Consider the following 15,418-nt stretch of genomic DNA (forward strand, 5'->3'; position numbering starts at 1 on the left):
ATACTGAGAAAAGTGCCAAGTGCTAAAAAGCTATGCGTTGATCAGATGGCTGGAGTCCTCTGGGGATGGTAAATATTTATATTCACAAATTTTAACATGTAGTGCTTTCTATTCCTTCTAAGATCCTGTGTACCCAAGACACGGAGTCAACGGCCACTGGGTCTTGAGCAGGGAGCAGGGCGTCTCTGATACAGCAATGGGGAAAGGCGCGGTGGGGTGCGGGGGCTTTTGTTTTGGAACCACTAGAATCCACTGAACTGAAAAGAGCAGGGCTGTCAGAGTTCATTCTCTTCCTAAATCAACCACACTGTAGAATCACACAAAATATTTCACTTTACAATATAATTTGTATTTTCAATTTTCTTGTAGCTCTGGGAATTTGACAGGTACAGTATTAAGTAAAAACCCTCCTCTGAAGTCTCGCTGGAAAGGTTAAGAAGAAACAGCAAGCTCCAGCAGACAGCAAGCAACCCCCTGCAGCTGTCTGACCTGCAGTCAGCGGCTGGCTCAGTACAAACACAGGTCTCCCGTGCACAGTTTTATGATACACTGAGAACAGATTTCAATTAAGGAAATGCACTAGCTAATACAGCCTCAAAAGAATAAGAGGCTTCATTTGTTTATTGCATACCTGCATCTGGAGTTAGTTATTTATTTATTTGTGGACCTAAAAATAACAAGGGTAATGGCGTTTCATTCCTGGAAAAGAACCACTATGGAGTAGGTCATGTGCTTTATCAGCTGACCTTGTAATAACACTTGCTACTGACATTCATTCTTTTCAGTTGGGCAGTTAGTCACTGTTCGTTCAGCACCTACTCTGTGTTGGACAGCGACACTAAACTCAGCATCTCTGAGGATAAGTGACTTCCCCAACATAGCATCCAAGAGTCCTGCACAAATGCACACGATTCCGTGAAAACATACCACATGACACATGAAAGCATCTTATACAAACAAAAATGTAGAGAAGCTGTCATAGTCCTAACATTTCGAGTCCATGGAGAATCAACAATATTATCATTTCTTTATAGACCTACAAATGTATTACATATGTGATTTTTTTAAGTATTCCACTGTCAAGCTGAAGATGGAGACAAAATATTACTCAACTTTATTTCCGATCTTGTGTCTACAAAAGAGGAGCTTGACACATAATGATGTCATTCCATGTTCAATCTTCAAGATGATTTCATGTCAAAAACTGCATTTCCTGGAGCTTCCATATAGGAAAAACACTGAGCCTCACTATCTGTATGGTCACCATGCTTGTTATGACAAATTGACCAACAGGAAGTCCACTGACTTTCTTTCTGCAAGAATCCTCAGAGATTTTAAAATTTTATTTATTCATTCATGTTGATGGCCGTGCTGACTCTTTGGTGCAGTGGGCAGGCTTTTCTAGTTTTGGCCCTGCAGCACGTGGGACCTTAGTTCCCCGACCAGGGATTGAACCTGTGTCCCTTGCATCGGAAGGAGGATGCATAACCACTGGACCACCAGGGAAGTCACCTCAAAGAATTTTTAAAAAATTTTATCAGACAAAAAATTTAATGTCATCCAACAAAAGCTACTATTCAGTAGGGTGGGGGAGAAGTCACTAAGAAAAAAGTGACTGCAACACACATCCCTGAAAGGAGGTTCAAGGATGCGTGGATAAAGAAGATGTGGTGCATATTACAAAAGAATGTCACTCAGCCGTGAGATAGAAGGAAATCCTGGCATTTGTGACAACACGGATGGACCTCGAGGGCATTATGCTAAGTGGAATACGTCAGACAGAAGGATAAACACTGGATGATCTCATATGTATGTAGAATCTAAAACAAAATCCGTAACTCCCCCATAAGAGGCGCTCACGAATATTTTACACCTACGTGCCAGGCACCAGGAAGGACAGCCCTGGGATCTCCGATCTTATCAGTGAGATTCCAAAACCGGCCTTACTCTCCTCATCACGTGGGCCATGCCCACAGGGCTGGAGCATCTTGCAGGGCATCTCTGGGAAAACCGTCTTCATTCTTCACCCTATACAGGAAAGCTCAGCCCTGGCGACATTAGCAGACAGCTGCTATTATTTATGTTAATGACTCCTGTCTTCACTGGGGTCATGACACAGAGAAATGGCTGAGAGAAGTAGAAATAAGAAGAGGGTCACTGAAATGGATCACATATTTCTATTAATTACTTAACATTGCTGAGACTCAGTTTGCTCATCCATAAAATGAGCATAAAACTGACATTTGCTGGGGATGGTTCTTGCAGTAGGTGACTCTAATGTACAAGGAAGGGTGTTTAGCAGTATCACTGGATTCTACCCACAAGGTGTCAACAGTCCCCATTGATAATAAAATTGTTGTCGAGTATCCTCTAGGGGGCAAAATCGCCCCTGGCTGAGAACCACAAACAGATATCTAACACAATGTTGGCTGCAGATGAGCATTCAATTGCCATGGGTTTCCTCCTCTACACATCCCAGACTTAAAAGGATGACCCTAGAGGGACTCGCATTGCATGCAGGCTTTCTTCTAAGTCCCAGGAACATCGGAGGTAAAAACTGAGGATGGAAAGATTTGGGATGCGACCTTAATAAAATGTATTTCCTCCATGAGAGCTGGACCATAAAGAAGGCTGAGCACTGGAGAATGGATGCTTTCAAACTGTGGTGCTGAAGAAGACACTTGAGAGTCCCTTGGACTGACAGGAGATCAAACCAGTCAATCTTAAAGGAAATCAGTCCTGAATATTTATTGGAAGGGCTGATGCTGAAGCTGAAGCTCCAGTACTCTGGCCATCTGATGAGAAGAGCCGACTCACTGGAAAAGACCCCGATGCTGGGAAAGACTGAAGGCAGGAGGAGAAGCGGGCGGCGGAGGATGAAATGGTTGGATGGCATCACCGACTCAAAGGACATGGATTTGAGCAAATTCCAGGAGATGGTGGAGGAGAGAAGCCTGGCGTGCTGCAGACCATGGAGTCACAGAGAGTCGGACACAACTCAGGGACTGAACAACAGCATTTCCTGCTTTATGTTTTGCATGGAGAGCAGTCTCATGCATCAGATAAAGAGGGTGTTTGGCTTCATTCCTCCTAAAGTGAAGTGCATCCTCCAGCATTAAGTGTCTGCAGGGTGGCCTTGTCGACACCAGCCAAGAGCTCACGGCAAGGTGTGCGCTGTCTCAGAGAATCCTTACACCGATTTTGCCCTTTTAAAACTTTGCTCTAACGGAAGCTTCCCTAAATAAGAGTCCTGGCTAAGAGTGCTTCATCACTGCCATTCCTTGGAGAGTACTCTGATTTTTCATCTCAGGATTAAATAAAGAGGCAGTCTGAAAAGCTGGTATAAAATATCTATGCTGTGTGCAATAAATTGGTTATCAACAACCAGGTAAAAGCTGGAATTATCTGTTTTAATTTTAGGCCAAGTTTAATTATTAAGCAAAAGCAGGCATGCCAGGGAATAACTATATGGAAAATAATAAAATAATTTATGGTAATGTCATGAAGGATAAAAAGCACCCTGCGTGTGGGTGCCCCGTCCTGCCGTTGGGACGCAGACGACCATTCCCAGGCCCAAGTCAAGAGTTGTCCTTGAAGCCTGGTGTGTCACCATGGCCACCTCTGCCCCAGAAGAAGAGCTCATGTGCTTCTCGGTGAGACCGGCTGGGAAGGTGCTCAGTCACAGTCCAGGTGAGCCCAGCTCCAGAGGCAGGCCCGGGTCTCAGCGCCTACAAACTGGGATCTGAGCTGCAAAACATCTCTGCTTTAGGCCAATTTTCTGGGAGAGGACCAGGCATTCCCAAGGGGCACCAGTGGAAAAGAACCCGCCTGCCAATGCAGGAGATGTAAGAGATGTGCGTTCAACCCCTGGGTCAGGAAGCTCCCCTGGAGGAGGGCATAGCAACCCACTCCAGGATTCTTGCCTGGAGAATCCCATGGACAGAGGAGTCTGGCAGGCTACAGTCCATGGGGTCACAAAGAGTCGGACATGTCTGAAATGACTTAGCACGTCTGCACACGTTGGGAGAGGATTAAGGTTGCCAGAGTGACATTATGAAGTGTGTGAGCTAAATAAAATGCCGGCATGCTGAGCTCTTGGGAAATTTTCATTCCAGAATGCTTTCATTATACTGACTTTAAATTCCCGTTTCTTCACTCAAAAACAATACATATATTCTTCCTTTTGGTCCTTAGCTAGTGGTATTGTGGCAGAGTTTCTGTCAGCTACTGTATACTATTTCCAAGGGAGAAATGATACTTAGGTGTGCTTAAAATCTTCAAGGCACCAGATACGCTAAACCTCAAAAGGAACCCCAGTCATTTTCAAATAATAAGTTACAAACATCAACTAAAAGCTTCCGGCAAAGAAAGGAAAAAAGATACTGAAAAGAAATGATTCAAGAATCTCTTGAGCCCCAATGCTTGATACCCTCGCTTTGAATCTGCACAAAGATTTCATCTCCATGCCTTTTCATGGGAGGACCGTTTCCTGGAAGGAGACTGAGCTGGAAACAAACATCCTGACTCCCAGACCGGCCCGTCTGCTGGCTGGGGCTAGTGCTATGGCCCTCGAGGCAGGCCTCCAGAAAGCGGGGACCCCCACCTCCCTCCCTCCCTCCCTGAGGCAAATGGTCTCCGATCCAAGCCCAAGATACAGCGCTGGCAAGGACCAAAAATCTTCCACAGCAATGAAACCAAATAATACAATAACTGCAACCAATCTACCCTGAGAATTTGCCTGCTGAGCATTTTCACAATTTACCCTTAAGAAACCTGGCATCTCAGAGGTGGAATCTCGAAGTCTTACTGCTCTTTCCTGCCCCAGCTCTACACCAGATTAATTTTGGCAGACGCATCCATGAGCTTGCCTTCCTGGAGGTAGACACATCTGATGGAGACCATTTATCACTGGGGAAAAATGCATGTTTTCAAGGAGGGAAATAGCCAGATTGCAAGAACATGTATGGAGGGCTTCTTTGGTGGCTCAGTGGTCAAGAGTCCGTCTGCCAGTGCAAGAGAGATGAGTTCAGTCCCTGATCTGGAACGATCCCGCAGGCCTCGGAACAACTAGGCCTGTGCGCCACAGCTGCTGAGCCTGTGCGCTAGAACGCACGAGTCGCAATGACTGAGCCCAGGGCCCCCAGAGCCTGTGCACCACAAGGAGAGAAGCCACCACAACGAGCAGCCCACTTACCGGATCAAAGGGAAGCCCCCCTCACCGCAGCCAGAGAAAAGCCTGCACAGCAACGAAGACCAAGCACAGCCATAAGTAAACAAGATTATATAAAAAAGCATACGTGGAAAATTGACCCAATGAAAGGAGCCATACGCGATTCTAAGTGTATAAATATGTACTGCATGCATCAGGTTGGGGGAAACATAATGCAGTGTGTTGATGGGTTGAGCAAAACACTCCTTGGTCCAAAAATGCTGGACTCACAGGTGAGGGAAGGAGGAATAGAAATGAGCCAACACAATCAAACAGAGGTAATCTAGAACCCAACCGTGGGCCCATTATGATAGATTGTTCTGCCTCCATGCCGCCACGACCCAAAAACAAGTAAAACCCAGACACACGAAATCAATAGCAACGTGATCTCATAAATTCCAAGTTGGGAAGAAATTACAGTGTTTTGTTTTTAAAGTATTTATTGAGTTTGTTACAATATTGTTTCTGTTTTATGCTTTGGCTTTTTGACCTCAAGGCCATGTGGACTCAGTTCTCCAACCAGGGATCGAACCGGCACCCCTTGCACTAGAAAGGTGAACCCCTGGGCCACCAGAGAAGCTTCGATATTTCAGTGTTTGAAAGTACAAATTTAAGATGAAAGCCTGACTTCAGATAAAGTCAAACTAGATAATAATTTTGATTGGTTGGTCTCCAGTATTTGCATGGTCAACAACTTGCCAAGACTAAATTGGGTAGCTCAGAAAATCTACTACATTCAAGAAGCTTTAGGACAGGTCCAATGATGACCGACTGCTCTTAAGGGTCAGCGTGCTGACCCAAAACATCTCAGGCACATCAAAACTGAAATACTAATGCCCTCCATTTCCCGTGGGCACAGTTTTGAGTTCTCAACTGATTCCTTTATGGTGATACTCTCTTGCTCAATATGTTATACATAAGGATCTTCACCATAAATTGCCAGTCTTCCCTGACAAACTGCAAGGATCTTTTTTATCAGCCAGTGAGAATTTTGCAACCCATTATATTTTCCTTCGTGCTTCATCTCCCAGGCAGCTTCAAGCATTTTGGCTTCTCTAGTTTCCAGTTTTCTCTATCATTTTACCTGGTCTATTTTATATCCACAGTCTATGAATCCTTACTTGCAAAACATACCAAGTTCTTTATGAATGTACATAGGATAATAAATCACAAATTATAAACATAAGCTCCTTTAGGCCCCAGCTGAACATGGACAAAATCAAGAAGAAGGAGACACAAAACCTACACCAACAGAGAAGGACCCCGGAAAACACTGATAATCACAGCTGCAAACTATGAGACTTATGAGGAAGTAAAAGTGATTGTTTAATTTATTTTTCATCCTAAAAGAAGAGGACCTGGGGAGAAGCTGAATCAAGGTAGCTGAATTTTAAAAAGTCTGCTGCAAGTTTGAATGGTGGACAGATGTAAGAAAGGTTTCATTTCCACATAAATAAGAAATTCTAATTCTAAAAATCTGAAGATTACACCCAGTTCTGCCCCTGTTTTCACCCCCTGGTACGCAGTGGAGATGCCTATCACAGGTAAATAAAAGCAGCTGATAACAAATGCTCCTTCAAGGCGAAAAAGGAGCTCAGTCAAACCAACAGACTCATTTCCTACCAGGTCACTCCTCTGCCTTAGAAATCTAGTCTGGGGACTTTCCTGGCAGGTACAGTGGCTAAAATCTGTGCTTCCATTGCAAGAGGCATGGGTTCGATCCCTGGTCGGGGAACTAAGACCCTGCAGTGCAGCCAGAAAAAAAAAAAAAAAAGTAAACAATCTACTCAGGATTATTAGTCCACAAACACTACTGGGATGATGTCAAGCTCTGAGACCAAGAGAAAGCCACAGAAATGCAACCAAGAGGTTGCATTCATGTTGATAACCAGAGAGAACTCTAACAAAGCCACAGCATAATTCTTCACCATGAGACCAGGCTACACACTCCGCAAAGTGTAAACCTGAAAATTCCAGCTGATCCAAGTTCCAAACAGTGAAGGTCCAGGCTTCCAATCCCACCTGAGATCTTAAATGAAAACCTAGTGTCTGCTTCCCTCTGGGCAGATTAACTAGCACTTCTGCATGCTAACACTCAAGCTCACATCTACTGTATCTGAACCGTGCTTATCTTAAATGTCATCTCACCATCTGGCTCCCGTATATCCTAGAGCAGAGTTATAATGTCAGGCCATCACCAATCACTTGCTCTCTTGAATACAGCAGTTGAGTGACTACTGTCCTTTGGGATATTCATTATATCCTATAAATTTGATTCTTGATTTACAAGCTGTGGCCCCAAAACTAATGGAGGCTGTTTTTAATTACATTTTACAAGCCCCATGGACTGAAGAACAGTCCTATTTGCAGAGGCAAGGCTGAACAAGCACACGAATATTTAAGGGACCACAGAGGTTGGTTCTGTCAGTTTCTGAGCCGTAGGTGGTAAAGCTGCATGTCCAGCTGTGCTGTTAAAACTTAAATACAGACTCCGGAAGCTGCTGGGAATCACTGTTTATCCCAAGGAGGCAAGGAAGTCTGTGATGCCTGCTAGGAAGAGAGGAGCAGGCAAGTCTGGCAACATGTAAGATAACAAGCTCTTACGTTACAGGAATTTGTTGTTTAGTCACGAAGTCGTGTCCGACTCTGCAGCCTCAGGGACTGCGGCACGCCAGGCTTCCCTGTCCTTCACTGTCTCTCGGAGTTTGCTCAAACACATGTCCAATGAGTCAGTGATGCTATCTAATCATCTCATCCTCTGCTGCCCCCTTTTCCTCTTGCCCTCAACCTTTCCCAGCATCAGTGTCTTTTCCAAAGAGCGGGCTCTTTGCATCAGGTGGCCAAAGTATTGGAGCTTCAGCATCAGTCCTTCCAATAAATCTTCAGATCATGAATTCCTTATTACAGGAATAAAAAGGGGCAAATAGATAATGACATAGAAACAATGCTCTATGGTATCTATGTAATTTCTACAGGAATTATTTTATGATGATATTCTGTCCTAAAAGTCCACAGTAGGACTCCACAGAGCTCAGGAATGGATGTGATCCTCTGGAACACACACACACACACCCGTTTAATGGCACCAAAAAAGCTTAGTAGGAACTCCTTGATTTCTATGCTTAAAAGTCATTCAGGTTAAGTAGTAAATCTTACAGAAAAGTTGTGTTTCAGAGTCTATAGGATTAAAAGCAAAGGCATATTTAAGGGGTGTGTGTGCTAAGTCACTTGGGTCGTGTCCGACTACTTGTGACCCCACGGGTGCCCGGACATGGCCACGCGGCAGGGGACGCAGGCAAGCCAGTCCACGTGCAGCTGCTGCGCACCCACTGCCTCCCGAGGGCGCCAGAGCCGCCTTTAGTCCTGCGGCTTCAGGACTGACGTGGCCGGCGTATCCCCCAGGCCTGGTCCACGTGCAGCTGCTGCACACCCACTGCCTCCCGAGGGTGCCAGAGCCGCCTTTAGTCCTGTGGCTTCACGACTGACGTGGCAGGCGCATCCCCCAGGCCTGGTTAAACGCAGAACGCGCACTGTGTGTGCCAAGTCGCTTCAGTCGTGTCCGCGTCTGTGCGAATCTATGGACTGTAGGCCACTGGGCTTCTCTGTCCATGGGATTCTCCAGACAAGAATACTGGAGTGGGTTGCCATGGCCTCCTCCAGGGGATCTTCCCCACCCAGGGATCGAATCTGAGTCTCTTATGTCTCCCGGGTTGGCAGGTGGGTTCTTTACCACCAGCACCACCTGGGAAGCCCCTGAACACAGAAGCCCCTGCTTATTTCACTGCCGGATGGGAAAGATCGGACTGTGGTTTCCAGCTACAGCATCCAGCAGAGTAAGGAGAACCCAAGTTTCCGTGGGCATCCAAGACAGTGGGTTCCGTTTGTCAGTGTGTTTGTTTTATGTGGAAAACAGACCACTGAAAACATGAAAACCACAGCTCTCGGGTCTCATGCTAAGCTGTCACTCAAAAAAGTTAATCCCAACAGAGAAAAAGGAAGAGAAGCCCCGTGCTTTAAGTTCCTCACATTCTGGGTAATGATGCAGATCACCAAAGGCAGCAGGTGGAAACCCAGGAAGCTGGGGCCAGGACCCCTGCTCTGAGCCGCAGGCCGCCCTTGTCTCTGCAGCTGCGGGACACAGCTCCTGCGCCTCCCCACTTCTCTGGTGTCTTCAGATGCACCAAAGGAGGTTTCAGCCACAGCATCAGATGACTTCAGAGGGAGGACATTCACTGAGGCTCAGCCCTAGCAGAGGCCTGCTTAGAACAGCAGCTGCTGGTTCCCAGGGCCCATTTCATTCCTGTTGTCCCAGAAAGTGGGACTTCCCTGGTGGTTCAGCAGGTAAAGAATCTGTCTGCCAATGCAGGAGACATGAGTTCAATCCCTGGGTCGGGAGATCTCTTGGAGGAGGAAATAGAAACCCACTCCAGTATTCTTGCCTGAAAAATCCTATGGACAGAGGAGCCTGGTGGGCTACAGTCCATGAGGTTGCAAAGAGTTGGACAGGACTGAACTAAGTGTGCTCATTCCAGAGAGTATTGTAGCATCACCCAGAAAAGGCAAAGGGAAAGATCCGTGCCGCTACGAATCTGCTCATGGGGTGGACAAAATCATCAAAAAGAGGCAAAGTCATCAGGGGAAATGCAAATGAAAACCACGGTGTGACATGGTTCACATCTGCCAGAAGGGCCAGGATAAAAACGTCAATGACAGCAAATGCAGGTAAGGAGGCAGAGGAGACGGACATCTCTTCCAGGGCTAATGGGGATGGAGAGCGATGCAGCCAGTCTGGCAGTTCCTGATAAAGCTAAACACGCAGCTACCACGCAATCAGCATTTATAGGCCACACTAGTGCAAACAGCCTGCCTGCCAAGGCAGGAGGTGCAAGAGATGCAGGTTCAATCCAGGGTCATGAAGATCCCCTGGAGGAGTGAATGGCTACTCACTCCAGCATTCTTGCCTGGAGAGTCCCATGGACAGAGGAGACCGTTGAGCTACAGTCCATGGGGTCGCACAGAGTCTGACACGACTGAAGTGAATTAGCACGAGCACGGCATTTACAGCCCTGGGACATTTGTGCCAGAGAAATGAAGACTTAAGTTCACATAAAAACCTGCACAGGAAGTTCATAACCAATCTAATTGTAATAGAACTATCTGTAATAGCCCCAGACTGAGAATAGAGTAGAAGTCCTTCAGTGGTTAAAAAAAAAGGTTAAACCATCTGTGGCACATCCACACTGTGGCCACTCTGCAGCGACGGGAAGGAACCACCAATACAACAACTTAAGTGAGTTCCAGAGGGACCCTTACTGTGAAAGAAACGTTCCATGTCCTGACCATGGGGGTGGGTTTGAGAACACACACCACATGAAAAAAACTGTAAGAAAGGAAACACAAGCAGGAAGGCATAAAAGTCAAGCTGGCAAAACCTGAATAAGATGGCTAAGTTGTATCAATGTCGTTCCCTGGTTGCAGTTCAGTGTTGCAGGTTGGCAAAAGGTTATGGTCAACATTTTACCAGGGCCAAGGGCACACAAGCTCTCCTGTCTTTCTTCTTACCACTGCACCGACTATAAACCGACAATCATCTCCATAAAGCTCTCAGTGAGAAAGAAGGGGCAAAAAGAAATCAACAGACATTCCTTCTAGAAACCACAGGTGATGGAGAACCCCATGATCTTTGATGGCACTTACAGAAATTATAAAACCCACGCACTAGAAAATTAACCAACAGCCCTCACAGGGAGATGATGAGCATGGCACACGCTTAATATTTAATAAGTATAATGAAAATGCTCATGATTTCTTTAAGCTGAAATATGTGAAATGCAAACACTCTTAAAAAGCCTCCCATAGAACTGAGAATCACTTTGGCTAATAAACACATATGGTTAAAACTGGATGGAAAACAGAAGCCCTGGACAAAGGCAGAGTGAAGGATGGATCATAGTCACGTTTGTCTTCTGGGGGGTGCAGAGCCCAAGTTCTCAACCCCAGAGCCCTGCGCTGACGTAAGAAAAGCACTCAATCTCCAAGCCCATTTTTCCAAAGAACCACTTGCGTCGCAGAAGCGGGGCCACCCTGTGGTACCCAGGCAACACCTCCATTGGCACCAGCCGTGAGCCGGGCACCTCCTCGAGGACAGCCTCTCCCGTACTCACTTATTCTGCATCATGTTCATGATCACCCAATCGAACGGGTAGACATTCTTCCCAATGAGGTTCTTAAACATGATGAATGTCTCCATCAGGAAATCCTGAAATAAAAGCAGAACGTTCAAATAGCCCACCGAGAAAAAGGTGAAAGCCAATGCCCACCTCCACCCCCAGAATAACAGCATTATAAATGACCTTATTATTATTACTTCTTTTTTAGCTGAACGAAAACATAGCACAAAGTAATGAAGATGTATTTCACAGAGCTGCGTATGACGCCTTCTGCCTTTCTGTGTACCTGAGCACCTCATGTCCTGGAGAACTTTTTCAAGGATATACTAAAAGAAAGTCTCTGGTCATGTCTCTCTAAGAATTACAAGGAATAAACCCTTGCAAGTTACATATATTCACACTCTTTCTGCTTAAGGAAACACTTTCAATCAAATATAACATGCAGGCTGTAACTATGTCTTATATTTAATCTGAGTGAGCGGAAGTCGCTTGGTTGTGTCCGACTCTTTGCGACCCCATGGAATTCTCTAGGCCAGAATACTGGAGTGGGTTGCCTTTCTCTTCTCCAGGGCATCTCCCCAACCCAGGGAACAAACCCAGGTCTCCCTCATTGCAGGCAGATTCTTTACGAACTGAGCTACCAGGGAAGCCCATATTTACCTACATTTTAATTATAAACAGGGCCCATCAAATTCAACCTGCAATATTATTATCCTTCCCTTTTTCTTACATAATTCAACAAATTAAAGGTGCAGAAAGGAACTCCTGACCATCTGCTCCTAGTCAGCACTCTGTCAACCAATCAAGCACATGGTCAAGTTGCCAAAGTCTCTTATGTGGCATCATCAAATCCATAAGCTACTCAGTGATGGCTCTCTTGTCTCCTAGACGGTCCCCTGCATTTCAGAGCGGTGGCCTGTGACCCTACCCTGCCTCCACACTGATTATACTGCCCCTGGTGACGGGAGGGGGTTCCCTACTCCTAGTGGGTCCACTCTGTGCTGTCAGAATTAGGAGATTTTCTTGAATCTGACAGTTTAGAGCTTATTCTGAGCTCACCTGAACAAAACAAGTGGGTGTCATAAAAGTGCACACCCCAGTAATATAGGGCACTTGCTCCCTCAGGATCTGGGTGGAAAGGGGACAAGCGACTGAGAAGTCACATTAGGAAAATGAGGCTGCGGTCATAGATGAGCAAATGAATGGATGTTTCCCATTTATTTCATCTACTGATTCATAATTAAGTGCAATGGCTGTGAAGACCGAGGTGGTGAGCAGAATATAAGCAGCCCAGAAAGCAATTTTCAACACAGAGTTCTACACAAGACCTTCTTGCAAAAAGACACAAGTTCCATTTGATGGTAGGAAAAAGCCAAGGATGAAAGACACCTTCTCAGCCACCTTACCAACAATGGCCAGCTTACAGTGTTACAGCGAGTCATTTCTGCTGCAGGAGGGCCTTGTGGAGCACCCCCCATGAACAAAAACTCCAGGAACCACCATGATCACACTTGTTACAACAGAGGCCTCCAGTGCAGGAGAGGTTAGGACAGAAGGCAGAGTCAAGAGGGAAAAGTGAGTCCTGTGTCCTCCCAACACCACCCCCAGGAGCCCCGACCAGCAGGGCTTGCGAGCAATAGGTGTTCTCAATGACCCCTGACACAAGGAACACTTTCCTATTCCCAGTTTAATTCCTGAAATTCATATTTCACTACTTAAGTTTCCCCACTTTGTCAAGAGTTTCCTGTTTTAATGACCAGGTTGCCCCTTCTGTAGGCTGAGTGTCATAATTTAGTCACATCTCTATTTGCATGAAATTGCTGGCTTTCTTGCTGATTACTCCTCAAAGCCTAATAATTGAGATACAGGGTCTGGTTTTTATTATTCTGGAAGAGAAGCATATTTTTCCCACACCAACTCCTTTTTTTTTTTTTTTTTCTCTAGGAAACACAGTCCCATACTTCATTAGTATGGCTCAGCTATTAAATGTTGGTACTTTGCTGATCAAACAAAATGCTGCAGATTGTGGGAGATGAGGTTTTTCAAGGCTTTCCCTGTTGGTCTGAATAAATTACCAGCCATGGCGGTGGTCCCCACCAGTGTATTTGCTGGAATGGCTGATGAGGCTGAACAGGCTATTACAACTGCCATCTCCAAGTTGACAAGAGGAGTTGGAGGATTTAATACACATTTTGTGAAAATTTCATCATTTTATATCAATCCATTCCTGCTGCATTTTTAGTTAGATTGTACACAAGATGTTCCATATAATAAGGGAACAGCTCTAATAAGAGCCATCAATGCATTCCATAGGCAAAGTCTTCTTATTATAAAACCATCTACTTCTGTCCATCTCTGGCCCCACCCACTTGGATAATTGGTCATCATTTTTCACTGGGACTCCCAGAGGGAAAGCCTAGCCCATCTACCTATGACCATTCTAGTCTGTCTTGATCCCCACACTTCATTCAGAGTGACCTCTTAAAATCTAATCAAGGCACCAACACTTCCTCAATCTTCCACTGAACCTACATCCTCAGTGGCTTCCAAATGTTCTTAGGTAAAAGCCAAAGAGTCTTAATTCTCAGAAGGAAGACACCCTTATCTTAAGTCAAAGAAATAACTGTTTCAGACAAGGACCATCAATAGATACTAAACTCAACTGATGAAACTGCTAGAGGATAAGACCTCTGCCAATTTACTATGGATACCAATGTATTACTCAAAGTTTCCATGATGACCTTTAAGGGCCATGTATCTTCACAACGGAGAAGGCAATGGCACCCCACTCCAGTACTCTTGCCTGGAAAATCCCATGGACGGAGGAGCCTGGTGGCCCGAAGTCCATGGTGTCGCTAAGAGTCGAACAAGACTCAGCGACTTCACTTTCACTTTCATGCATTGGAGAAGGAAATGGCAACCCACTCCAGTGTTCTTGCCTGGAGAATCCCAGGGACGGGGGAGCCTCGTGGGCTGCCGTCTATGGGGTCACACAGAGTCGGACACGACTGAAGCGACTTAGCAGCAGCAGCATCTTCACAACAGAGAGAGCCAGAAGTTATTTCCTTTTAACCAAGTGATCAAACCCATTATCATCAGTAGTGCTCAGCCTGGAATGCCTAGCCTCCCGACAGACATAACAGGGCATGCTTAACCACAACTTCTCTTCCACTTGCCAAAAGGTGAACTTGAATTTTAGATCAAGCTTCCAGTTTGTGGAGGGCTTCCTTGGTGGCTCAGACGGTAAAGAGTTCACCTGCAATGTGGGAGACCTGGCTTCAATCCCTAGGTCAGGACAATCCCCTGGAGAAGGGAAGGGCTGCCCAATTCAGTCTTCTTGGCTAGAGAATTCCATGGACAGAGGAGCCTGGCAGGCGTCCATGGGGTCAAAAACAGTAGGACATGACTGAGTGACTAACACTTTCACTTTCCAGTCTGCAGGATATATGAATTTGAAGAAAGAAATCTGTACAAAAGGCAGCAATCAAAAATTACAGAATGGGGGCGGGCAAAGTGGGGGGATGGTGCGGGCAAAGTCTGCAAAGCTAATGGCTCTATCTGTTCGAAACAGAAAATAAATAAAAATGAAACTGAATTTTAAAAAGCAATGCCATGAAAGGGAAGGAAAAACAAGGTGATGAACTTATTTTAGAAAAAAAAGAGATTAATGAGAAATAAGCAAATACGATGAGTGAATCTGGACTAGATGCAGCTTTGAGAAAGCCTGTAACAGAAGACAACAGAGACTGGGGAGAATCGAGGGAGAATGTGAATGTAGACGGTGTAAAGAGATGACAGTGATGTTCTGGAAGAACAACGAAGCCCCTGGACATTGTCTTCATCCTTGAGAGCTACCTGCTGAACCACTCACATGCTTCTCACATTCTGACAGGATTTGGCTACATGTTAACAGAAACAGATACCTAGATACATAAGTAAGTAAGAAGGCTGAGCGCCGAAGAATTGATGCTTTTGAACTGTGGTGTTGGAGAAGACTCTTGAGAGTCCCTTGGACTGCAAGGAGATCCAACCAGTCCAT

At 45.5% G+C, this 15,418-nt stretch overlaps 1 protein-coding gene across 1 annotated transcript in view; it reads right to left on the bottom strand.

Annotated features, from left to right (window-relative positions):
- DOCK1 (dedicator of cytokinesis 1) overlaps positions 1–15,418 on the bottom strand; it is a 559,920-nt gene that overhangs the window by 193,690 nt on the left and 350,812 nt on the right. The window contains exon 30 of the mRNA XM_070363418.1: positions 11,374–11,468. Coding sequence (XP_070219519.1) covers positions 11,374–11,468 — 95 coding nt within the window. The remainder of the gene's footprint in view (positions 1–11,373; positions 11,469–15,418) is intronic.

The sequence above is a fragment of the Bos mutus genome, chromosome 26 (genome assembly GCF_027580195.1).
Source record: "Bos mutus isolate GX-2022 chromosome 26, NWIPB_WYAK_1.1, whole genome shotgun sequence".
Classification (NCBI taxonomy): domain Eukaryota; kingdom Metazoa; phylum Chordata; class Mammalia; order Artiodactyla; family Bovidae; genus Bos; species Bos mutus.